The sequence below is a fragment of the Moesziomyces antarcticus genome (assembly GCF_000747765.1).
Source record: "Moesziomyces antarcticus DNA, scaffold: scaffold_v10006, strain JCM 10317, whole genome shotgun sequence".
Lineage (NCBI taxonomy): Eukaryota > Fungi > Basidiomycota > Ustilaginomycetes > Ustilaginales > Ustilaginaceae > Moesziomyces > Moesziomyces antarcticus.
The window spans coordinates 419685-441832 of NW_014639004.1; the positions used below are offsets into that span (position 1 = coordinate 419685).

The 22148-nt window shown below is 62.1% G+C and overlaps 8 protein-coding genes across 8 annotated transcripts; 4 read left to right on the forward strand and 4 right to left on the reverse strand.

Moving 5' to 3' along the window:
• Positions 1 to 1463: 1463 nt before the first annotated feature.
• Positions 1464 to 2429, reverse strand: PAN0_006d2952 (uncharacterized protein; the record flags this gene model as incomplete). The annotated part of the gene is made up of 1 exon (XM_014801594.1): positions 1464 to 2429. One exon carries the CDS (start codon positions 2427 to 2429, stop codon positions 1464 to 1466), a length of 966 nt encoding a protein of 321 aa, XP_014657080.1.
• A 386-nt stretch (positions 2430 to 2815) lies between these two features.
• Positions 2816 to 6928, forward strand: PAN0_006c2953 (WD40 containing snare-dependent exocytosis protein; the record flags this gene model as incomplete). Its single annotated transcript, XM_014801595.1, has 1 exon — positions 2816 to 6928. One exon carries the CDS (start codon positions 2816 to 2818, stop codon positions 6926 to 6928), a length of 4113 nt encoding a protein of 1370 aa, XP_014657081.1.
• Positions 6929 to 7741: 813 nt separating this feature from the next.
• PAN0_006c2954 (trehalose 6-phosphate phosphatase) lies at positions 7742 to 11725 on the forward strand (the record flags this gene model as incomplete). The annotated part of the gene is made up of 1 exon (XM_014801596.1): positions 7742 to 11725. One exon carries the CDS (start codon positions 7742 to 7744, stop codon positions 11723 to 11725), a length of 3984 nt encoding a protein of 1327 aa, XP_014657082.1.
• A 105-nt stretch (positions 11726 to 11830) lies between these two features.
• PAN0_006d2955 (inhibitor of growth protein 5) lies at positions 11831 to 13525 on the reverse strand (the record flags this gene model as incomplete). The annotated part of the gene is made up of 1 exon (XM_014801597.1): positions 11831 to 13525. The coding sequence occupies one exon, from the start codon at positions 13523 to 13525 to the stop codon at positions 11831 to 11833; it is 1695 nt and encodes a 564-aa protein (XP_014657083.1).
• A 662-nt stretch (positions 13526 to 14187) lies between these two features.
• PAN0_006c2956 (condensin complex subunit SMC1) lies at positions 14188 to 17913 on the forward strand (the record flags this gene model as incomplete). Its single annotated transcript, XM_014801598.1, has 1 exon — positions 14188 to 17913. The coding sequence occupies one exon, from the start codon at positions 14188 to 14190 to the stop codon at positions 17911 to 17913; it is 3726 nt and encodes a 1241-aa protein (XP_014657084.1).
• A 35-nt stretch (positions 17914 to 17948) lies between these two features.
• On the reverse strand, positions 17949 to 19021 carry PAN0_006d2957 (uncharacterized protein; the record flags this gene model as incomplete). The annotated part of the gene is made up of 3 exons (XM_014801599.1): positions 17949 to 18256; positions 18330 to 18373; positions 18447 to 19021. The coding sequence occupies 3 exons, from the start codon at positions 19019 to 19021 to the stop codon at positions 17949 to 17951; spliced, it is 927 nt and encodes a 308-aa protein (XP_014657085.1).
• A 338-nt stretch (positions 19022 to 19359) lies between these two features.
• PAN0_006c2958 (90S preribosome/SSU processome component KRR1) lies at positions 19360 to 20430 on the forward strand (the record flags this gene model as incomplete). The annotated part of the gene is made up of 1 exon (XM_014801600.1): positions 19360 to 20430. The coding sequence occupies one exon, from the start codon at positions 19360 to 19362 to the stop codon at positions 20428 to 20430; it is 1071 nt and encodes a 356-aa protein (XP_014657086.1).
• Positions 20431 to 20508: 78 nt separating this feature from the next.
• On the reverse strand, positions 20509 to 21972 carry PAN0_006d2959 (guanylate kinase; the record flags this gene model as incomplete). Its single annotated transcript, XM_014801601.1, has 1 exon — positions 20509 to 21972. One exon carries the CDS (start codon positions 21970 to 21972, stop codon positions 20509 to 20511), a length of 1464 nt encoding a protein of 487 aa, XP_014657087.1.
• Positions 21973 to 22148: the final 176 nt, after the last annotated feature.

Here is a 22148-nt window from a genome sequence, read left to right on the forward strand (position 1 = left end):
TGGGTTATGCGCGCTTGCAAATGGAACGCCGTCAAGGACTCGTGGCGCCGCCGCTCTCTGCGCTGCACAGACAAGGTCTCAGGGCGGCTAAGCGTGGCTTTTTGGCTTTTGGTCTTGTCGGCGAACGGATTTCTGGTGGAATTTCGAGATTTTGGAAGAGCCGCGCTTCGATGCATGCACGACTGGGCTCTGTTGTATGCAAGCCAAACAGCCAGCCACAGGGCCTGTGTGCCAGCCACGATTGAGGCCAGGCCGTCGTCGAGTCTAGGCCTCGACGCCATTTTTAAGGTGTGTTGGCCAACGGCCTCTGCTTTACGCTCAGCCTCGTGCCCTTGCAGCGTTCTCGAGCCTGTTTGCGTGCGTGTCCATTCCGAAGCTGCTGCACACCACGCGGACGATTAGAGTAGCCAACGTCGTGCCATCCATGCCGATCGTGCATAGCTCTGGGCAAGCACGTGCAATCCGAAAGCTCGGTGTACACGCTCCCAGTGCGGTCGATCTTTGTGCTTTACACTACATTGCCCAGCGTACATTGACTGTTTGCATTTCGTTTTGACCATGGCTGATGTGCCTCTGCTGACGAGATGAATCTCAACGATCCCGGGTTGTACGTTGCAGCTCGGCAGCAGTTGAGACAGAAGAATAGAGCGGGGCAGTGATTGTGGCAGGGGTGTGAGAGAGGGAGAATGTGTTGGGAGGCTTGCTGGCGAGTCGCCGACGGGCTTCCATTTTGGGTGGACCATTTTTGAACGCCCGCCGTTGCTGGCTGCGCGGATTGAAAGACGCGTCCGGTTGGGTCTAGACCCCGCTTCGGCCTTGGGGCCCTTTGCTTCCGTTGCCGGATCCGATTTTTTGACACCTCGGTCGGCAAAAGCAAGCTCGGATTCCGACCGGTGCCAGCAGATCCCCAATCGGCTCGCACTGGTGCCAAATCTCGTGCGTACCCTCGGGCTGGCGGGCGGTACCGTAGGACAGCCGCTGTCAGTGTTGGTGTCCCGATCGTGGCGGTTGGTCCTGCGCATCGCCCCATCGCGTAACAATGCGGTCCAATGAGCGTCTCGACCCCTGCACACCTCACAGCCACTCGGATACTGGGCAGGCCACATGCAGCTGGCTTGAGAGTCAATCTCCGATCTGCAGTCAACTTGGCGCGCCACATGCACGCCATGCAACAGCGTGATCAGCCTCGATCTTTCCAGCTCCATCGCAGCTTGGCTCAAAGCGCCAAGAGTGGCTTGCCCGACGGCTGCCATTGCTTTTCCCGGCCAGCCAGTTTCAAGCCTCGATCAATCGGCAAACCCCGCGACCCGATCCGAACCCGATTTCATCTCTCTTCTTCCTCAGCGCAGCGTCTTCCAGCCGCAACGCAGCAGCCTAGTGCAACACAGCGTCGGATTACGATGATTGGGTATACAAATGAGCTGCGATATCGCCGAGTGAATGCAGAGTAACTTCGGGCTGTGTTAGGAGCGAACTGGCTGGCCGCGCAGGAATGCCGACACGGCATCGGCGGTCCAACAGTTCTGTTCGAGCTTTCGACGATGACGCTGCTCGAGCTGCTGTGCTTTTGCCTGCGCGTCGTCGTCGTCGTCCGAATCGTCGTCTTCGCTATCGTCCTCGCCCGCATCGTCTTCGGCGTCATCGGCGGGCGGGAGTCGTTCGCGTACGTTGAGCACGTTGCCCTCTTCGTCCGGTGCATATCGCACATGGTACCAGGTGCGCAGCGATCGTAGCGCCAGCATATCGTGCTGTGCAATCTCGTCTTCGATCTGCTCCAGCTGCGCATCCACATCCGCATCCTCGTTCGCCATCCATCCGGCCTGTTGAGCCTTGGCGGCATCGTAGCTTTCGACAAGGCTGCTTTCTTGCTTGATGATGTCCGCTTCGGGTGCCGTTCGCAACAGCGCACCGAGGAAGTTGATGTTCTCGTCCGGGATTGGAAGCACGGGGTGTGCGAGCAGCAGAGGTAGTGGGTTGTTGCGGTCGTAAAAGCTTAGTTCGGGAAGCCCATCGGCTGTAGCTTTCACGCCATCATCCGCTCCACCACCGCCACCGGATGCACCCATCAAGCTGCCAAAGAGTGCAGAGGATGTGCCTACATCGGCGTACAGATTCGAGTTCTCGGCTTCGGCCTCCAGCACCTTGTTGAACGACGCCAGCTGCGAAGGTAGGAAATGTGGCGATGCAGATAGCAGCGACGACGAGAGCGAGTATGCGTGCGACAGCAGATTCGTGTATCGATGCAAGAGCGCTGGCCATTCGTCCACACCGGGCACCATCGCGATCTCCTCCTTCAGCCCGACGATCGACGAGAGCAGCGACTCGAAGCGCTGCTGTAGGATTTGCAAGTGCTCGGCTGGCATCTGCACCTTGCCGAGCGTCGCAGGCCCTACCGCCGCGGCCACATCGTTGGACCGCTTCGTCGACATGATGATGTGAGCCTCCAGCCTGTCGACGTTGGTGGTGAAGAGTCCCTGGTGTCGTCGAGATCCATGCGAGCGTGACGGCGATTTCCTCGGAATTCGGGCATGCGTGCAGCGCGTGATTCCAGCTGAAGCTCGAAGAAAGTTGGCTCGAGCTTCAGCTGAGCCTTCTTGGCATCGGCACCGCCAAGCCGAATTCTCTGACATTTCTCGGCGCGGCGCCTCCACACGGCTCCCGCTCGAGCCCGTATGAAAGGTGGGAGGGTCTTGGCTCAGTCGGCTTGCAACTCACAGGCACCCAATCGAGCCACCACCATCACGGGCCAACGCAAGCAATGCGATAAAGCACTGTTCACCAACCAACGATCCACACTCGGAGCACACCTTCGGCCATGTCTTCCTCGTGGATAAAGACGCTGCGAGACCGCGCAGCCCAGGCAGGCTCCAAGGTGCCCGAGCGGCTCTATCACACCGACTGGTCGCGATCCTTGGCAAATGCGCATCTCAGCAGCGCAGGCACCTTCAATGAGGGTCTCCTCGCTGGCTTGGCTCTGCCAGGCGAGGTCACCACCATGGCGTTTGAGCCAGTCCGGGGATTCCTCGCCGTAGGCACCACACTCGGAACTATTCATCTTTTCGGTTCGCCTGCCGTTCAGCTCTCCTTCTCGCTACGACCTGCACATCGCGTCAGTCATCTCGCCTTCAAGTCCGATGCCGGTCTGCTGGTCTGCATCGACGAGAAGGACAACGTCAGCATCTACGACCTGGCCAGACCCGATCCTCAGATCAGAGCGGCCCACGGGACTTCCTCGAACCAGTACCGCCCTTCGACGGCATCGACGGGACACAGCATCACTGGCCCACCTCACCCAGATACGCCGCAGCGAGTCGGCGTGCACTCGGTGCGCAACAAGGTCATCTGCGTCGAAGTCTCGTCCGCCCACTCTCACATGTTTCTGGGCTTGCGCGATGGCACTGTGGATGCATACGATCTCGAACGCATGTGTCCATCGCCCTATCGCGTGCCTAACCTCTGGTGGGAGGAAGAAGAGATTCTTCGCAAGTCGGGCGTGCCGGACGCGCCGAACCGTCGTCACGTGCCGCTCATCATTGATATCAAGACGCATCCAAAGGACATCAACCAGCTGCTGCTTGCATACGAAGGCGGCGCCATCCTGCTCGACGTGCGTGAGCGTGCGGTGCTCAAGACGTTCCAGCTCCGCCTCTTGCCCGGCGCGCGCGGGGCGGGAGGCCATCCGGATCTCGTGTGGACCGAACGCGCTCCACCGGCAACGTGCGTCGCTTGGCGCCCGGATGGAGAAGTCTTTGCCATGGGACACGAGGACGGCTGCATCTCGTTTTGGCACGCTCGCGATGACGACAAGCCGCTCATGGTGCGCACGCTTGACTGCCTCGATGTGGACAAGCCCATCACCGATCCTTCGCTCATGGACATGCCTCGACCACCAAAGGAGCCCATCTTCAAGCTCGCCTGGTCCGGCTTTCCCGAAAAGAGCTGGATGAGCATGGCCAGCGAAAGCGCAGCCAGCTGGCAGTCCCAACCGCATCAGCGCGCATCGTCCTCCAACGAGCCTGTCGACGAGCCCGTCAAGGGCACCCTGCTCACGGTGCTCGGAGGTGCGGGTCCAGAGATGGATATGCCCGGTCTCTTCTGCTCCAATCTCCCGCCGTATGCTGCTGCGATAACGTTGTGGGGAGGAGCGAATGCCGAGGCGAGTCGCAAGCTGCGCCAGGCACTGCGCGACTCGCTCGTGCCCACGTTCGAGAGCGTGTGTCCGACGTCGAGTCAGGTGGAGGACTTTATGCTGCTGCCGCGCAACAAGCCTCACTACTCGGGAAGCTACGATCCGACGGCGGTAGTGGTGCTGCTTGCAGCCGATCTTGCGTTGCCCACGCTGCCGCCTCCTGCTGCTGCACGCGGTCTAGCGTGCTTTGCCTACCCGCCACGGACGAGGTCAGATTCACGCGCTGCGCCAGATCCACAGGCTTTCCAGCCGGGCAGCAACTCGGTGCCGATCCAGCCACAGAAGGAGCTGCACCTGCCACTGCCGCTCACCCTGGCCGGTCCAGGTGCGATCCTGGGTGCAAAGTTGGAGACGCTCACGCCGCACGCCTACCGTAAGCTGGTCGGGCCGTTGGATGTCACGGGCTTGAACCAGAAGCAGGAGCAGGAAGCATCGGGCTCGGCGCTGCGCTCGTCGTTCAACCACGACAAGCCGCCGCTGGAGCTGGCGGGTGGCAAGGCATCGGCATGTCTGTCTGGCGAAGGATCCGACGGCATCCCCGAGCTGCTTCGTTCAAGCTCGTTCCGCATCCTCATCACCTGGCATCTCGACGGCTCGGTACGGTTCTACGATGCCAGTCCGCACTTAATGCTGATGGGACGCGTGGATGAAGACGACCTCAAGCGCCAGTTAGCTTCGCCGCGCATCTGGCTGCAGCAAAGCTTCCCGTCGCCTCTTCCGCACCTCACGATCGACGCGCGAGCTCTGCTGCACAGCCCGGCGATGCAGGGCCATGCGACGTTCGATCGGATCCGCGCACGCGCCCGCATCCAAGATGTGCAGTTCGCGACCGAGGTGCTCGAGGCGAGCGTCGTGCTGTCGACGGGCCAGGTGCTGCATATGCGCTTTGGGTTCGCACAGCTGAGCGAGACCGAGATGATCAACGACGAGGTGGAGGAGTCGATCAAGAGGCAGGAGGAACAGACGCATCTGCTTATCCCGCCCGTCAAGAGCCCACGCTCGAGCATGCACCGTTCGTCCATGTCGATTGCATCGCCGCAGTCGGAAGCCGCCGCAGCCACATCGCAGGCGCTGGACGCAGAGATGTCAAAGGCAATGCAAGAGCTCGAGGTGGGGACGGACGCGGCAGTGCCAGGCACAACGGCACCTCCTCCACGACCGCGCAGAGACCCGAAGCGCGCGAGTCTAAACCCGGGCCAGCAGGCAGCGCTGCAACAGCCAGCTCGCATTCCTCCTGGCCCTCCGGCTCCGGTTCCAGGTCCACCAGCTCCAGGTAGCTTTGAACATGAAGAGATCGTGCTGCTGCATCATCTTGCGGACCCGCGCTACGATGGGTTCAAGCCGAACCTCATGGTGGATCCGATGCGCGGCGAGATCACGGCGCTGGCGTCGAGCGACATTGGCTTCCTGGCTGTAGCATGCGGTACGGCGCTGGCGGTGCTTGACTTCCGATGCGGCGAGCTCATTCTCAAGGAAGGATTCGGCGGACACGAATCGGAGGCAGGCGGGCCGGGCGACGCCAAGACGCTGCGCAAGGCGATCGAGGCCGAGTCCAAGAGCCCAATTTTGCAGCTCATGTTCAGCATGTGCCGGATTGCCGAGGATCCGAGTCTGGCGCCGCGGCTGATCGTAGTGCGCGCCAACGGCGTGACGACGGTATGGACTCTGCAGAGGACACTGGATATGTGGATGGTGGAACGGAGCGGCACGCACAAGCTCGAGGAACTCGTCGATGCGCGTGGGCTGCACGTGCTCGACACCAAGGGGCGGGCGTGCAATGCGCATCCGCAGGATCTGCAACGTGCGTTACGCGAGCAAGAGGTCGGCTTGGCGGCCGGATCGACAACCGAACTTCCCGAGGCAGATGTTCTGCTGGGCTTTAGCGAGCGACAGGTGACGATGCGATACGGCATTACCGGCCCAGTGGTATCCCGCGCCGAGATGGGCGAGGGTGTGCTGGGGTGCAGCGTGGTAGAGCGCGCGCACGACAAGGTGGCAGCGGTGGTGACGGCGTCCAGCATCCGGCTGCTGAGCCTGCCGAAGCTGGAGCCGATCGTGCGGCTGCAGCGCCACCATCGCGAGGTGGGCGAGTCGGCGGGCTGGCGGGCATGCATCTCGTTTGACGCCAATGGCGACTTTGTCGAGGTGTGCAGCAGCCTCGACGTTCGTCTCTGGACGATGTTCGCCTCGCTCCGTCGACCGGGTCAGCCGAACCTGACGCTGATGGATCCCACCGCAGCTCCTACGGTGCCGCTTCACCCTGGAGCAGTGGGGTCGGCGGCTGGGGTGGCAACGAGCATTGCTGGATGGTTCGGCACCAAGACCACGGGCGTCTTGTCGGTGGGAGCACAGATGGACGCGGTGCTGGCGGGCGATAAGCGACCTGAACCACCTAAGCTCGGTGAAGCGCTTGCACCGCGTGACTACCGTCCGCCCCTGCCGCCTGCTGCCGACACCGAACGTGTCGAGATGAGCGAGCGTCCAACAGCGACAGGATCGAGTGCAGCAACAGCACGGCGCGATCCAAGTCGGTCCAAGGCCGTTGCAGCCTCTGCCGACTCGGCGTGGGCAACCAGCTATCAAAACATCGACCTGCTCAAGGCGCGCGGAGCCATGATGAGCGGCATCGAAGACGGCCTCACCAACCTCGAGCGAGGCGCCAGCAACTTCCTCAAGAGCACACGCGAAGCCGCGATCAAGGGCGCCGCCAAGGACAAACTCAACAAGATGTTCTTCTGAATGCAAATCTGCAATACGATGGCTGGAAAGGAGCCGGCTTGTAAGCATGACCGGAGTGCCGGGTGGGAGCGCGGGTGTTGTCGAGCACAACCAGTCAGCCGTGCATGATGAAGCCGCTCAAAACGTAGGCGGGCCGGTGCGGATCTTCTGGTCGTTTCCAGAGAGCGCCATTTCGAGAGAGTGGACCGTGTGCGTGTGTGGAAAGTGGAGGAAAATGGAAAGAAAAAGGGCGCGAATGGCGAAAAGGGCGAAGCTAGCTGGAGATTGTGATTAGATCGCGATGCCGCGCTGTGCTGTGGTGCGTCGAATTGACGTCAAAATCGATGCGCCTTTTCGTACTGGCTGGGCTGGCTGGCATGGCTTGACCGCAGCGACCAGTTCGGCTTGGCTTCCTTCTCGAGACGGGCACCACTGCTGTGTTGCCAAGATTTCCGGCAGCGATAACAGCGCTGCGCTCTTCTGCCTCGCGCCGAATCAATGCAGCTCCTTCCTTCGGCACGATCCACCACCACCTCCCCTCTCTCCCATCCCACTGTCTCTTTTGCGCCTTTCACTCTCATCGCTGCTTCATCCAACAAGGTCTCAGACGGTCACTCTCGACAAAAACCCGGCGCTCATCGCACACTATCGTCTTGGCAAAGCTCGAGCGAGTCGACTGGTTGGAAAGCACAGTCACGCGCTGACTGATTGGCACATTGACGCCCTGACAACGCGCTGCAGCTTCTGATCCGCCCACCCATCACCGCCAGAGCCACCTTGTCGATTGCGCTGGCCCGCTATATATCGCTCACCTGAGCGCACACCACACACAACATGACCACAGGCTCAGCTTCCTCCCATCCCACACAACCCAACGGCACGGCTTCGCGCCCAGACAGCACCCGCTCCACCGCCCTCTCGCCGCAGCCTGCCGCGCTCGAACGTCGAGGCTCGCTCACCCCGGGCGTCTTTTCCGAGGAGCCGCCAAGCCTGGTTTCAGCCCCAGCGCCAGGAGCCGCTTCCGCCTCTCAACCGTCCAGCTTGTCTCCCGACGCCATCGGTGGTGCTGCTGCCGCTTCCGCTGCGCCTCTAAAGTCGTCGCCGCTCGCTGCGTCGGCTCAAGACTCCAACGTCGACTACTTTAAAGGCGTTGCGCCAATGCAGACCTCCCCCTCCGACAACCCCAGCCTTTCCCTCAACCGTCCTCCCGGCCACTCCTCCGGGCCCGAGCTCAAGAGGGAAAGTGAAAAGGCCGAGGAAGACATCATCTCGGCCTCCATCGCTCCGTCTTTCTCCCACTCCACCTCCAACGAGCCTGCCGCTGCCTCGGCAAGCTCGCAGCCGGTGCTCGGCAACGCAGCTCACGTCGTCGCCTCGCCCGCCTCGTTCGTGCCTCCGAACCCCATCTCCCTCCGTCCCGATGGCATCGGTGGCATGGGTCTCGGCACCGCTGCTACGGGAGACCTCGGCGCACAGGCCGAATTCGAAACGCTCGACGACATGCGCAAGGTGGTCAAAGAGCTCGAGGATGACTTCAACGCAAAACACCCCGAGATGCCCCTCAGCGGCCGCATCATCCACGTCAGCCACTACATCCCCTTCGAGATCCGCCCGCTCGCCGAGGTCGACTTTGAACGCCAACGCGAAGAGAGGATAGCCGCCACCGCCAGCGTCGCCGCCATGGCCGCCGCAGCGCGTGCGCGCAAGGCTGCCAAGCTCGCCGCCGAGGCCGAGAAGCGCGAAGCCGAGGCGCAGCGCGAACTCCAGCGTCAGGCCGGCCAGCTCGAGTCGGTGTCGCGCAAGAACAGCTTCCGCGTCAGCTCGCGCCGATCCTCCTTTGCTGCCGGCTTCGGCATGACCGGTCTCGAGGGGCAAGACTTTGAAGCCAGGCTGCGCGAGAACCAGGAGCGCGCAAAGCGTCGCGCAGGTCGCAGGGCATGGATGATGACCGAGGTCGTCGACGATACCAGCGAGTGTTCCGAGGAGGACCGATTCACGCCCATCAACTCGCGCAGAGGTTCCATGTGGTCCGCCGCTAGCCGTGGAAGCTTCAGCAGCTTCAACCAGGAGCCTTGGAAGCACTGGTCCGCCACCGGCGGCGTCAGCGACTACAACAGCCCCTTTGTCGATTCGCCTCCCACCGCTCCGCCCCAGCCACAGTGGGTGCTCAAGCCGCGCCGCGGTCACACGGCGCTCAACAGCGGCATCCGCAGCCTCTGCACCACACATCGCCAGACCTTCATCGGCTGGCCCGGCGACATCCGCTTTGCCGTGCAGGCGCGCGACGACCACCGTGCCGACGCCTCCGAAACCACCGACGCAGAGAAGCGCGAGATCGAAGAAGTCCTCGCCTCGCTCGATCAGGCGAGCGCCTGGACCACGCAGGAGGCGCCCGTCGCCGGCGCGCCCGTCAACCCGGAAAACAACCAACCGCAGTTGAGCAAGCTGCCTGTGCCTGTCATGAACGGCACAGAGCCCGTCGGATCCATGGACGCCACCACCAAGCCCAGCAACAGCACCAGTCTCGCCAAGGCCGCCGCCGCTCGCTCCGCCGCCGCCAACAAGGCTGAAGACCAGGAGTACGGCATCAAGTACGTGCCCGTATGGCTCGACTACAATGTTGCCCACGGTCACTACGAAGGCTACTGCAAGGCGACGCTCTGGCCGCTCTTCCACTACTTGCTCTGGCAGGACGTCAATTCGGAACGCCGCGCATGGGAGGAGTACAGCTGGGATGCCTACTACGCTGCCAACGAGGCCTTCGCCAAACGCATCGCCCAGGAGTACAAACCGGGCGACCTGGTGTGGGTGCACGACTACCACCTGCTGCTCGTGCCGCACATGCTGCGCAAGCTCGTGCCCGATGCCATGGTGGGCCTGTTTGTCCACGCGCCGTTCCCCAGTAGCGAGGTGTTCCGCTGCCTGCCCAAGCGCAAGGAGATCCTCGAGGGCATGCTCGGCGCCGACCTGGCGTGCTTCCAGGCGTTTTCGTACTCGCGCCACTTTTTGTCGTCGTGCATCCGCGTGTGCGGCTACGAGGCGTCGTCCAACGCGGTCGAGTCGGCCAACGGGCACGTGACCAACATCACGTACAACCCCATCGGCATCGACGCCGTCAAGATCGCCAAGGACAGCTCGGCGTCGGGCGTGCTGCCCAAGATCGAGGCGATCCGCGAGATGTACAAGGGCAAGAAGATCCTGGTCGGACGCGACAAGCTCGACGTGGTGCGCGGCGTGGTGCAGAAGCTGCAGGCGTTCCACAAGTTCCTCGCCGAGTGCCCCGAGTGGCGCAACAAGGTGGTGCTCATCCAGGTGACGGCGCCCGCGCTCAACGACTCGCCCAAGCTGGAGCGCCAGGTGTCGGAGCTCGTGTCGCACATCAACGGCGAGTTTGGCTCGCTCAGCTTCACGCCCGTGCACCACTACCACCAGATCATCGACCGCGACGAGTACTTTGCGCTGCTCAGCGTGGCGGACCTGGCGCTCATCACGTCGGTGCGCGACGGCATGAACACGACGAGCATGGAGTACATCATCTGCCAGAACCGCTTCAACAAGAGTCCGCTCATCTTGAGCGAGTTCACGGGCACGGCGGGCCGCATGCGCTCGGCGATCCAGGTGAATCCTTGGAACATCTTTGGGGTGGCCAAGGCGATCGACTATGCGCTGCGGCTGACGGATGAGGAGAAGCGCGCGCGACACGACCAGCTGTACCACCAGGTGGTGATGCACACCTCGCACACGTGGGCGGCGGGGCTGGTGAAGCAGCTGCTGTCGCGGCTGCACTCGGAGCACTCTGCGCATCTGACGCCGCCGCTGGACCGGCGCGAGATGGTGGCCAAGTACCGTGCGGCCAAGAAGCGGCTGCTGCTGCTCGACTACGACGGCACGCTCACGCCCATTGTCAAGGTGCCCGAGATGGCGCTGCCGTCCGAACGGCTGCTCAAGGCGCTCGAGGTGCTGTCGCAGGACGAGCGCAACGTGATCTACATTATCTCGGGCCGCGACGGGGCGTTCTTGGGCAAGCATCTCGGGCAGTTCCGCGGCATTGGATTCTCGGCCGAGCACGGCGGGTTTGTCAAGGAGCCCGGGCAGGACGAGTACCACAACTTGACCAAGGAGCTCGACATGACGTGGATGAAGGACATCCGCTCCGTGTTCGAGTACTACACGGAGCGCACTGCGGGCAGCGTGATTGAGCAGAAGAAGAGTGCGATCACGTGGCACTACCGCGGTGCGGATCCGGACTTTGGGTCGTTCCAGGCGAAAGAGTGCCAGGCGCATCTGGAGAATCTGACGTCGCAGAACAAGCTGGCGATCGAGGTGCTGGTGGGCAAGAAGAACCTCGAGGTGCGACCGCTGGCGATCAACAAGGGCGAGATTGTGAAGCGCATTCTGTACGACCATCCGGACGCCGAGTTTGTATTTTGCGCCGGCGACGACAAGACGGACGAAGACATGTTCCGGACGCTGTTCAATCTCGCGCCCTCGAGTCCCGAGGTGGAGGCGCAGAGCGAAGGCGTGGGGGCGGTGTCGTCGAGGCTGGAGGGGGTCAAGAAGGATGCGGCGCTGCTCATTTCGCCACCGACACCGCTCAAGGCCAATACGCCGATCGGAAGTCCCAAGAAGCTCAAGCTTACGAGGGACGGCATTTACACGACGATGATCGGGCCGAATAACCGCAAGACGCTCGCCGAGTGGCATGTGGATTCGTGCCAGCGCATCATCGATGGGCTCGCAGAGATGGCGGGCGTGGCGGAGGTGGAGCGCGACCCGCCCTCGGAGGGTGCAGCCACCACCGAGGGAGTCGAGAACTAGCTCGGCACGACCTGGCATGGATATGCAATTGAAGTTGCACGCAGTCGATGAGCATGTGTGTGAATTGGAGGAGGGTACAAATACAGACGGAGGAGGGTTGCGGGGTCAGGGCTTTTTGGGTGGGGGAGGGAGGTGTTTAGCGTTTGGCGGCACACTCATTCCGGGACCCTTCCATTGGGGGGGAGCGCAGAATCTGCAAAACCACTCTGCCTTGGGCTGCGCTTCAAGGCCTACGCAGGCGTAGTGGAACCACTCGATAGGGCAGTCGTCGTTATCGCATGCGACCATTTGGTCGAACGAGATCTGGTCGCAATAGCAGTACCTTGGTTCGGTGGGATCAAAGGGCATATCCGATGTATCGGGTCCCACAACCACCACCGCTGCGTCCCCGACTGTACTCTTGCGTCGACCTGCGGAGGGGCGTGGTTTTCGTCCCCCCCGTCGTTTGCGAGGCGGGGCTTCGGATGGTTGTGTCGGCCCGGGCGATCGAGGCTGTGGACTGGGCAGCTTTGTTGTGGCCTGCTTTGGGGTGGTGGTGTTGCTCCTGCTGCGCGTGCGGCCGCGTCTTGCCCCCGCTGCTTTGGTGAGCGCTGCGGTGTCAGCCACACTCACCACCGGTTCAGCGGGCGTGGGGGTGGGAGAGTCGGGTGCGAGTCCCAAAGCTTCGCGTGCCCCGCGCGATTCCTGTGTTCCGCTACGCAGTCCGAGAAGGATACTCGCCTCGAGCTTGGCTATGTCCCCATCGAGACGTCGGATGTGTCGGTCAATCCACTCGTACGCTGTAGCTGCCAGACCCATCTTTTCCTCGGCGGCTTTGACCGATTCGTTGGCGGCTGAAGAAATCCCCCGCAGCAACTGCATTCGTTCCGCCTTATCCATCCACCCCGCATCACCATCGTGAGTGGAAGGGAGGGGGGCGCCGAGTAGAGTTTCGGCTTCGTCTTCACTACCTTCCTCGTCGCTGTGTGAGGTGGGGGAGGAGGTGGTGGGGAGGGTGAGGCGTGCGTGGTGGTAGGTGGCAATGTCGTGCACCATGCCGGTGACGCGCGTGCGCATCTGGCCCTCGAGCTCGCGCATCAGCGCAAAGGCACGGTGCACTTCGAGCGGGAGCTGCTCGACGATCTCAAAGTACTCGTCGGTCCAGCGCGCCGCAAGCTCGTGCTGCTCCTTGTCCTCGCGTGCCTTTTGCTTTTCCTCTTCGGTGAGCTCCACTGGCGGCTGTGCGGTCTGCGCCTCCTTTTCGGCGACCTTGCTTGTCGCTTCGGGTGCAAGGCTGCGCGGGTCCTGGGGCTCTTCGGACTCGGCATCGGATGCGAGCACCTCGGCCCTGCGTGGACGCTTGCGTATCGAGGGTGCCTCGTCTTCGCTATCGTCTTCGGCGTCGGAAAAGCTGGGTAACGGCGGCAGGTCGTAGTACGATCCGTGCGGCGCTCGGGAGCGTTTCGGCCGCGACGACTGGCGTGGAGTCGAGTCCGTCGGATTCTCGCTCGTGCGGCGTTCGCGGCCGGAGCGTGTGGGAGCAGAAGGGCCCGTGTCGACGACGACCTCTTCCTCTTCGCCCTGGGCGTCGTGGTCGGGATAGTCGTCGTCGTACTCGCCATCTGCATCGAGGTCCTGGTCGTACGCAGCGTCGTTCTCGTCGTCCATCTCGTCGATGGAGTCGTACAGCTGCGGAGAGCGTGCTCGCCGGTTGCCGGAGCGAGACGAGGGCGAGGAGGCAGATGCAGAGGGCCTGCGTCGAGGTGCACGCACGGGCGACGAGTGCACGCTGCCCTTGCGCGGCGATGAGGTCGCCGACATTGCCTGCCTAGATTGCGACCGGTGGTGCCTGTTGCGGCTTCATGGTCTGGTGGGGATGAGGCTCGTTGAAGTCTGGCTGAGTCGAAGTCGTTGATATGAAGGTGACTTGGGCCCGGCCGCCCGATCCAACTCGATGCGATCTGAACAGTGCGCGTCGGAGGCTGCTGTGGAGCGGCTGATGCTGCTGCGCATTTTTTAGCTCGAGTGGAGGCGTTTTTTGGGGCAAAAGGGTGCTGCAGCAGCATCAGCTTTCGCGCATCCAAAGCACGAAGAAGGCGCGTCTCGAAATTGGGCCAACGCAGCACCACACGCGTGTCGTCGCTTCCAACTGGCAGAGACGCGCAGCCCTGCCAGACCAACGCGTTGAGTGGCAGCCGCGTCGGGAAAATGGGGCTGCCGGCAGAAGATCAGTTGGTCCAGTTCACTGCGACTGTTGGTCTCGCCGCTCGCGCTCCGCTCCCGCAGTCGGGCGGCTGCGCAGTCCCAGCTCGAGCACATCCGATCGGATCCATCACCATCCATCACCCTTCTCATCCTCATCACTACCTCCCGACACGCCCTCGCTTCTGTCTTGTTCCTCTTCAGCTCATCCCTATACAAACACACACCCATCCCAGTCGCTCCTCGAGGGCAGACGCCCCGCCTCATACACCGGCTTCACAATGCCTCTCAAACGTCTAGAGATCGACAACTTCAAATCCTACCGCGGCCACCAGGTCGTCGGTCCCTTCAATGCATTCACCGCAGTCATCGGTCCCAACGGTAGTGGCAAGTCCAACCTCATGGACGCCATCTCGTTTGTGCTTGGCGTCCGCTCCGCACAGCTCCGTTCCAGCCAGCTCAAGGACCTCATCTTCCGAGGCCGCAAAATGGGCGCCGCCACCGCCGACGACGACGACGCTCCTGGTTCAGCATCCGAAGACGATGACGACCAGGGCGAGGGCACCGCCACAAAAGCAAGCGTCACCGCCATCTACGAGGACAACAAGGGCTACGAACATCGCTTCCAACGCACCATCACACTCGCAGGCTCGAGCGAATACAGATACAACGGCAGGGCCATCCAGTATTCCCAGTACAACGCAAAGCTAGAGCAGTTCAACATCCTCGTAAAGGCCAAAAACTTCCTCGTCTTCCAGGGCGACGTAGAGGCCGTCGCCTCCCAGGGCTCCAAGGAGCTCAGCCGCCTCATCGACCAGATCAGCGGCTCCCTCGAGCTCAAGGAAGAGTACGAGCGCGCAAAGGAGGCGCAGGAACGCGCCACCGACAACTCCACCTTCAACTTCAACAAGCGCAGAGGCATCAACTCCGAGCTCAAGCAGTTCCGCGAGCAGAAGAGCGAGGCCGAAAAGTTCCAGCGCCTCCAGACCGAGCGCGTACAGCACATCCTCAACCACATCCTCTGGCGCCTCTTCCACATCAACGACGACATCGAACTCAACACCCAGTTCGTCAAGACCCAGGCTAAGAACATGCGGCCCCTGCGCACAGAGCACAAGAAGGCAGAAGACGCCGTGCTCAAGGCAAGGCGCGACCAGGGACACACCCAGACCGAGATCCTCCAGCTCGAAAGGGCCATGAAGCGCAAGCAGCGCGACATCGAAGATATCCGCCCCACCCTTGACGCCTACGAAGAGAAGATCACCATCTCCCAAAAGAAGCTCGACAACGGCGCACGCATGACCGAGCAGGTGGAGCGCGACCTCGAAAAGCAGCGCGCCAACCTCGCCAAGCTCGAGCGCGACCAGCAGACCGTACAGCGCGCAGCAGACCGCGCCGCACAGGAGCAGCAGCGCGCACTCGAGTCCGCCGGCCTCACCCTCAGCGAGGCCGACCTCGGCGAATACCACAACCTCAAGGCGCAGGCCAACCTCGAGGCAGTCGCAGAACGTCAGCAACTCGACACGCTCAAGCGAGAGGCCAGGATCAAGGCAGACGCCGTCAAGGACTACGAGGACAAGCTCGACCAATTCACAAAGCAAAAGGACAAGCTCCAGGGCGAGGAGTCGACGCTCTCCGAGAGGCACGCCTCGCTCGAAGCCAAGCGCATCCAGATCGACACGGATCTGCGCGCCGCACGCGACGAGCTCGCCAAGACGCAGGCAAAGCACACCGCCATCAACCAGCGCGAGACAAAGCTCAACGACACGCTCCAGGTGTGCTACAACAAGCTCCTGCAGGCGGGCAACGACCTCAAGGAGGTCGAGAGGGAGGCGGCCATGAAGGAGACCATGGCCAAGCTCCAGCGCATCTTCCCCGGCGTCCGCGGCCGCGTCGTGGATCTGTGCAAGCCCGTACAGCGCAAGTACGACACCGCCATCGCCACCGTGCTCGGTCGCAACACGGACGCCATCGTCGTTGACCAGGAAAAGACCGCTATCGACTGCATCGAATACCTCCGCAACACGCGCGCCGGCCAGGCCACCTTTTTGCCGCTCGACCGCATCCAGGCCAAGCCCATCAACGACCGCCTGCGCAGCATCGCCCGCGGCGCGCGTCTCGCCGTCGACGTTATCCAGTTCGACGCTTCCATCGAGCGTGCCATCCACCATGCGTGCGGCAACGCGCTCGTCTGCGACACAATGGACATTGCGCGCAGCGTCGTGTACGACCGCAAGGTGGAGGCCAAGGCGGTCACGCTCGAGGGTACTGTGATCCACAAAAGCGGCCTCATCACCGGCGGCCAGTCGAGCTCGTCCGGCGGCAAGCGCTGGGAGGAGCGCGAGGTGCAGGGCCTCACCACGCAGCGCGACAAGTGCCTCGCCGAGCTCAAGGAGCTGCAGAAGGAGAAGCGCGCGTTTGTCAGCGACGACGACATGGTGGCCAGGATCAGCCGGCTCGAGGCCGACCTGCGCTCGGTGCAGGACGAGGTGGGGGCGGCGAGCACGCGTCTGGCGGGCGTGCGCGACGAGCTCAACAACATCGACAAGCAGACCAAGGAGATGCAGCCCAAGCTGCGCGCGGCGCGCACCGAGCACGACAAGCTGCAGCGCAGCATGGCGAGCCTCGACGCGGTGGTCAACCGCGAAGAGGACCGCATCTTTGCTGCCTTCTGCCGCCGCATCGGCGTGGACAACATCCGCGAGTACGAGGAGCGCCAGGTGCGCCTCATGGAGCGCCAGACCGACGCGAGGCTCGAGTTCGAGTCGCAGCTCGCGCGTCTCACGCACCAGGCCAACTTTGAGCGCCAGCAGATCACCACCACCGAGGAGCGGCTCGAGACGCTGCGTGCGGCGATCGCGCGCGAGGGCGACAAGCTGCGCGCGTGGCAGGCGCAGAAGCAAGGCCGGCAGGACGAGCTGAACGGCATGCAGGGCGAGATTGAGGAGATGCAGACGCAGCTCGCCGAGCTGCAGACCACCAACGAGGCCAAGAAGGCGGCGCTCGACGAGAGGCGCACCGAGCTCGCCAAGGCGGCGCGGCTGCTCGACTCGCTGGGCAAGGAGATTGCGGCGCGCAACGACGAGATCGAGCGGCTCGGCTCGGAGCGCGCGGCGATCTACCGACGCTGTCGCCTGGAGGAGATCGCTCTGCCGCTGCTCAAGGGCTCGCTGGCCAAGGTGGGGCTGGAGGAGACGATCGATGTGGACGTGCCCATGGATGTGGATGACGACGACAACACGCAGAAGCCCATGGCGGCGCCGGATTTCGGCATCCAGGTGGACTTTAGCACGCTCGACGACGAGGCCAAGGAGGACGGCGGCGTGGCGATGGGCAACGAGCTGCAGACGCGCATCGAGAGCATCACGGCCGAGATCGAAAAGATGTCGCCCAACATGAAGGCGGTCGAGCGACTCGACGATACCGAGGCGAAGCTGGCCGAGACCGAAAAGGAGTTTGACCGCTCGCGGCGCGCGGCCAAGGAGGCGCGCGACGAGTTCAGCCGGCTGCGCAAGCGGCGGTGCGATCTGTTCAACAAGGCCTTCTACCACATTTCGACGCAGATCGATGCGACCTACAAGGATCTGTCGCGCTCCAAGGCGGCGCCTATGGGTGGATCTGCGTACTTGTCGATCGAGAATACCGAAGAGCCGTACCTGGGCGGGATTACGTATTCGGTGGTACCGCCGATGAAGCGGTTCAGGGACATTACGGCGCTGTCGGGTGGAGAAAAGACCATGGCGGCGCTGGCACTGCTGTTTGCGATCCACAGCTTCCAGCCGGCACCGTTCTTTGTGCTGGACGAGGTGGATGCGGCGTTGGACTCGCAAAACGTCGCCAAGGTGAGCAACTACATCCGGCAGCACGCCAGCGACCAGTTCCAGTTCATCGTCATCTCGCTCAAGGCGTCGCTGTACGAGCGCTCGCAGAGCCTCGTCGGCATCTATAGGGACCAGGACGTGAATTCGTCCAGCAGTCTTACGCTCGACCTGGAGCAGTATGCGTAGTTTTTCCGAATGCAATTGCGATTGTGATGGCCAGTCTAGGCGTCCAGGATGCCGGTCACGATCGAGGCGGATTCTTTGAGCCGCTGCCGGCGCGAGAAGAGGTCTTTGGCGTGCTGTTGGAGAGAGGTGAGTTCGGTGGCGAGCGTGTCCGAGTTGGAATCGGAGGAGGTTGTGGTTGGCTCGGGTGGGGCGTCTGTTGGGGGTGCGTCGGAAGTGGATAAGGCCGGGTCGGGGTCGGAATCTTTGCTCGAGGTAGGTGGAAGAAGCGGGATGCTGGCGAGGCCGTTTTCGTCCAAGTACGTCAACACGGCGTTGAGGGCGGCCTGGAACGCGGCCCCTTTTTCTATCAACCCCAACGCGCGACAAACAGATCAGCATCGCCACAACATCAAGTGTGAGAGGAGCGAGGAACTTACGTGCTATAGTGCGGGTATCTGCAGTCACCGCCAGAGATGCATCGCTGGATAGCCAAAAGACCAAGCGTCAGCCCGTCTTCACCAGCATGCGGTGAGCGTCGTTGGGTCTGCACTTACACTGCATCGAAATACGCCTGTTCCTCGGCCTCGAGTTTGGGCAGCAGCGTCGCAGTCAAATGGTTTAGGCTCATCTTCAAATACTCTGGCGATCCCTGCTGGGGTGCTGGTGGTTTAGGTGGATGTACTGGCTGCTGCGTCATGCCCGCATACGCATACGGCGCATTCCACGGCCCACCCTGCTGGCTGGGGTATCTGGAATACTGCATCTGGGGGATCATCGGTGTGGGGCCTGCGGTGTACTGGTTCTGGAACGGCGAGCCGGCCTGGATGCCGGAGAGGACGCGCGATCCGTGGGCGAGCGCGGTGCTGAGTGGGCTGCCCGCTGCGCCCGCCGCATATGCGGGAGACGTGGTGCTGAATGGTGTGAGTCCCGACATGTTGTATACATCGCCGGGGGTGAAGGCGTCCGCCGGACTCATGCCCATCCCCACTGCCGAGGTGCCCGTGGGACCGACGGAGCGCGGACCCGTGAAGCGCGCCGCCGAGCTGCCAGCGAACGGTGACGCCGTCGCTGACGGGATGTTGGACGTCGGCAGCCGTGCCCGTTTCGATGGCGAGGGTGTTGTTGACATCGTGGGCCGCGAGAAAGAAAAGCAAGGTGAATGGGAGAGTGGGAAGGCGGTAGGTAAGAGTTGACGTGGGGTCCATGCGGCCAACACGGGCAAGTCCGACTCCCGAGCGACCAACCCCGATGCGATGTCGAGCCATCGCCGATGAAAATTTGGCATTTTGGCAGGGCTCAGCAGCAGCAGCAGCGGAGGCGCGAAATTCTAGAATTTTTCGCCGCGTTGAGGGCTGCCAAGGCGGCCAAATTTGGCTCTGCCTAGCAGAAGACCCTCTTTTTTCGCCTCCACACCGCGCTCACCTTCATTCACACCCTCATCCCACACATCCTCCTACTACAAACACGATGGCGGACACATCATCCTCGCACGCCGAGCCGCCCGCTCAGGCCGTATCCAAGAACAAGCGCCACCGCAAGGACAAGCCATGGGACAACGACACGATCAACCACTGGGAGGTACCCAAGTTCACGCCCGACGAGATCAAGGGCCCGTTTCTGGAAGAGTCGTCGTTCGCCACGCTGTTTCCCAAGTACCGCGAGCGCTATCTCAAGGAGGTTTGGGGACATGTGACGTCTGCGCTGGACAAGCACGGTATTGCGTGTACGCTCGATTTGGTCGAAGGTTCGATGACGGTCAAGACGACGCGCAAGGCGTATGATCCGTACATTGTGCTCAAGGCGCGCGACATGATCCGTCTGCTGTCGCGATCGGTGCCCTTCCCGCAAGCGGTCAAGATCCTCGAAGACGGTATCGAATGTGACGTGATCAAGATCGGCAATCTTCTCCGCAATAAGGAGAGGTTCGTTAAGCGAAGGCAGCGCATCATTGGTCCGAATGGTAGCACGCTCAAAGCGATCGAACTTTTGACGGGCTGTTATGTTCTTGTCCAGGGAAATACCGTGTCGGCAATGGGCCCGTTCAAGTCGCTCAAGGAGGTACGCCGTATCGTGATCGACTGCCTCAAGAATGTCCACCCCATTTATCACATCAAGGAGCTCATGATCAAGCGCGAGCTCGCCAAAGACCCCAAGCTCGCCGAGGAGAACTGGGAGCGCTTCCTGCCCAAGTTCAAGAAGCGGAACGTCAAACCCAAAAAGCCCACCGAGGGCGAGCAGAAGAAGGACAAGATCAAGCCAAAGACCTATACGCCCTTCCCGCCACCGCAGCAGCCGAGCAAGATCGATCTGCAGCTCGAGAGCGGCGAGTACTTCCTCAAGCCAAGACAGAAGAAGCACGCCGAGGAGCAGAAGAAGATCGCGCACCAGCAGGAGCAGAAGGAGAAGAGGGAGGCGGAGAGGCAAAAGGCGTTTGTCCCGCCCACCGAGCCAACGCCGTCAAAGAGGAAGCGCGACGATCAAGACGACGAGGAGCCACAAAAGGAGAAGAAGGAGAAGAAGGAGAAGAAGCACAAGTAGTTATGCAGTGGTCGAAATCATCAGATGCACATTTGTATAACGATGGCGAAGCGTGTGTGTGGGTGTGTGTGAGTGCTTCTACTTGCGATTGCCTCCGCGCGAAAGACCGAAATACGACCCCAACCCGGATGATTGCTGTTGCTGCTGTTGCTGCTGCTGGGCATCCTGAGGTGGCTCTGGCGAAGTGGCAAAGTCGGATCTCGTCGGGCTGAGCAGCCTATTTGGCACTTGGCCCTCGGCCTCTTGCGATCCGTCCTTATCCTTTCCACTCTCAGCCTCCGAGAGCAAGAACTCGACAAAGAGATTTGAAAAGCTCTCGTCGGCACCGACACTCGCCGCTGAAGCGTTTGTGTTTGCGCTTCGCAAAGCAGGTCTCTGTGCCCCTGTGGCTGTGGATGAGGCTTTGGAGAGGCCGGCTTGTTGGCGTTGGTCGTGGGACCAATCAAGAACGCTTGCGATGAGGTTGAGCATTTCCCAGCGCTTGCCATCCGTGCGCGGGGTAGTAATGAACTGGATCACCAGATTCGTCACCAGCCGCTTGTCCACGTTGGTCTCGCTCTGGTCATTGCGCAGCCTACGCAGCGCTTCGGTAAGGTGTTCGTTGAGAATCACCGCCTCGTGACGCAACTTGCCGATCAGCAGATTCTTCTCCTTCACCTGCGCACTGAGTCTCTCCGCCTGTGATGCCAAGTCCGCATTCTCGGAAAGCTTGCTCTCGGCCGTCTCGGCACGCGATTTGTACTCGGCGAGAGAGGTGGAGAGGGTATCGAGTTGGGCACGGTGGTCACCGAGAGCTCGTGAGAGCTCCGCTTCTTGCGAGGACTCGAATTCGCTGAGGACGGCAGAGAGGTTGGCGGCCGAGGCGGCTTCGCGCTCGGCGATGAGGCGGTGGTGCGTCTCGGCCTGGCGCGCGCGTTCGGCTGCATCGCGAGCGTCGGACAGTTGCGTCTCGAGATCCTCGCGCCGCGCACGTTCTTCCAGGCACGCTGATTGCCAGTTGTGCGCATCCAGCTTGGTGCGCTCCACAAGCTCGTGCAGCTCGCGCTCGCGCTCCATCCGCCCCGCATCGCTACTCGACCTCGTCGCCCTGTCGCTCTCGGTCGCTGCAAGCGATGCACGCAGTGTGTCTACCTGCTTGGTCAGCCGTTCCGTCTCGTCGTGCGACGCAACCAGCTCATCCCTCAACGTCGCAGTTGAGGATTCGAGCGAAGACACCTTGGCCGTCAGCGACTCGATCTGCGTTTCGCGCCGGTCAAGCTCCTCGGCGTCTTGCCGAAGCCGGTCGCCCAGTGTAGCGCGCATCGTGGTGAGCTTGGATAGCAGCGAGCGGTACTGCGTCTCGAAGGTGTCGCGCTCCTCGCGCACCCTGCTGAGCTCCTCCCGCACCTCGTCCTCCGACATCCCCGAAAGATCGCGCCACCCTGCGTCATCCTCATTGCCATCATCTGTGTCGGTGTGTGTTGGTATCGATTTGCCATTCGGCTGTGAAGACGTTCCAGGCTCGTCGAGCGATACCCGCGCTGTCGACGCTGCCGCCGTCATGTCTGCACTCGCCGCAGATGCTGGTGGGTAGGATGGTGCTGGTAGTTGGTTTGTGCAGGGCGTCTAGAGTCGGTGTGCGCGCAGCATCGTTGCTCTCTCCAGACAGCTCGGTCAGGCCAACGTACGGTGCTGTTGGCGTGTGAGTGTAGGGATGTGGTGTGGAGAAGGGCAAGGGG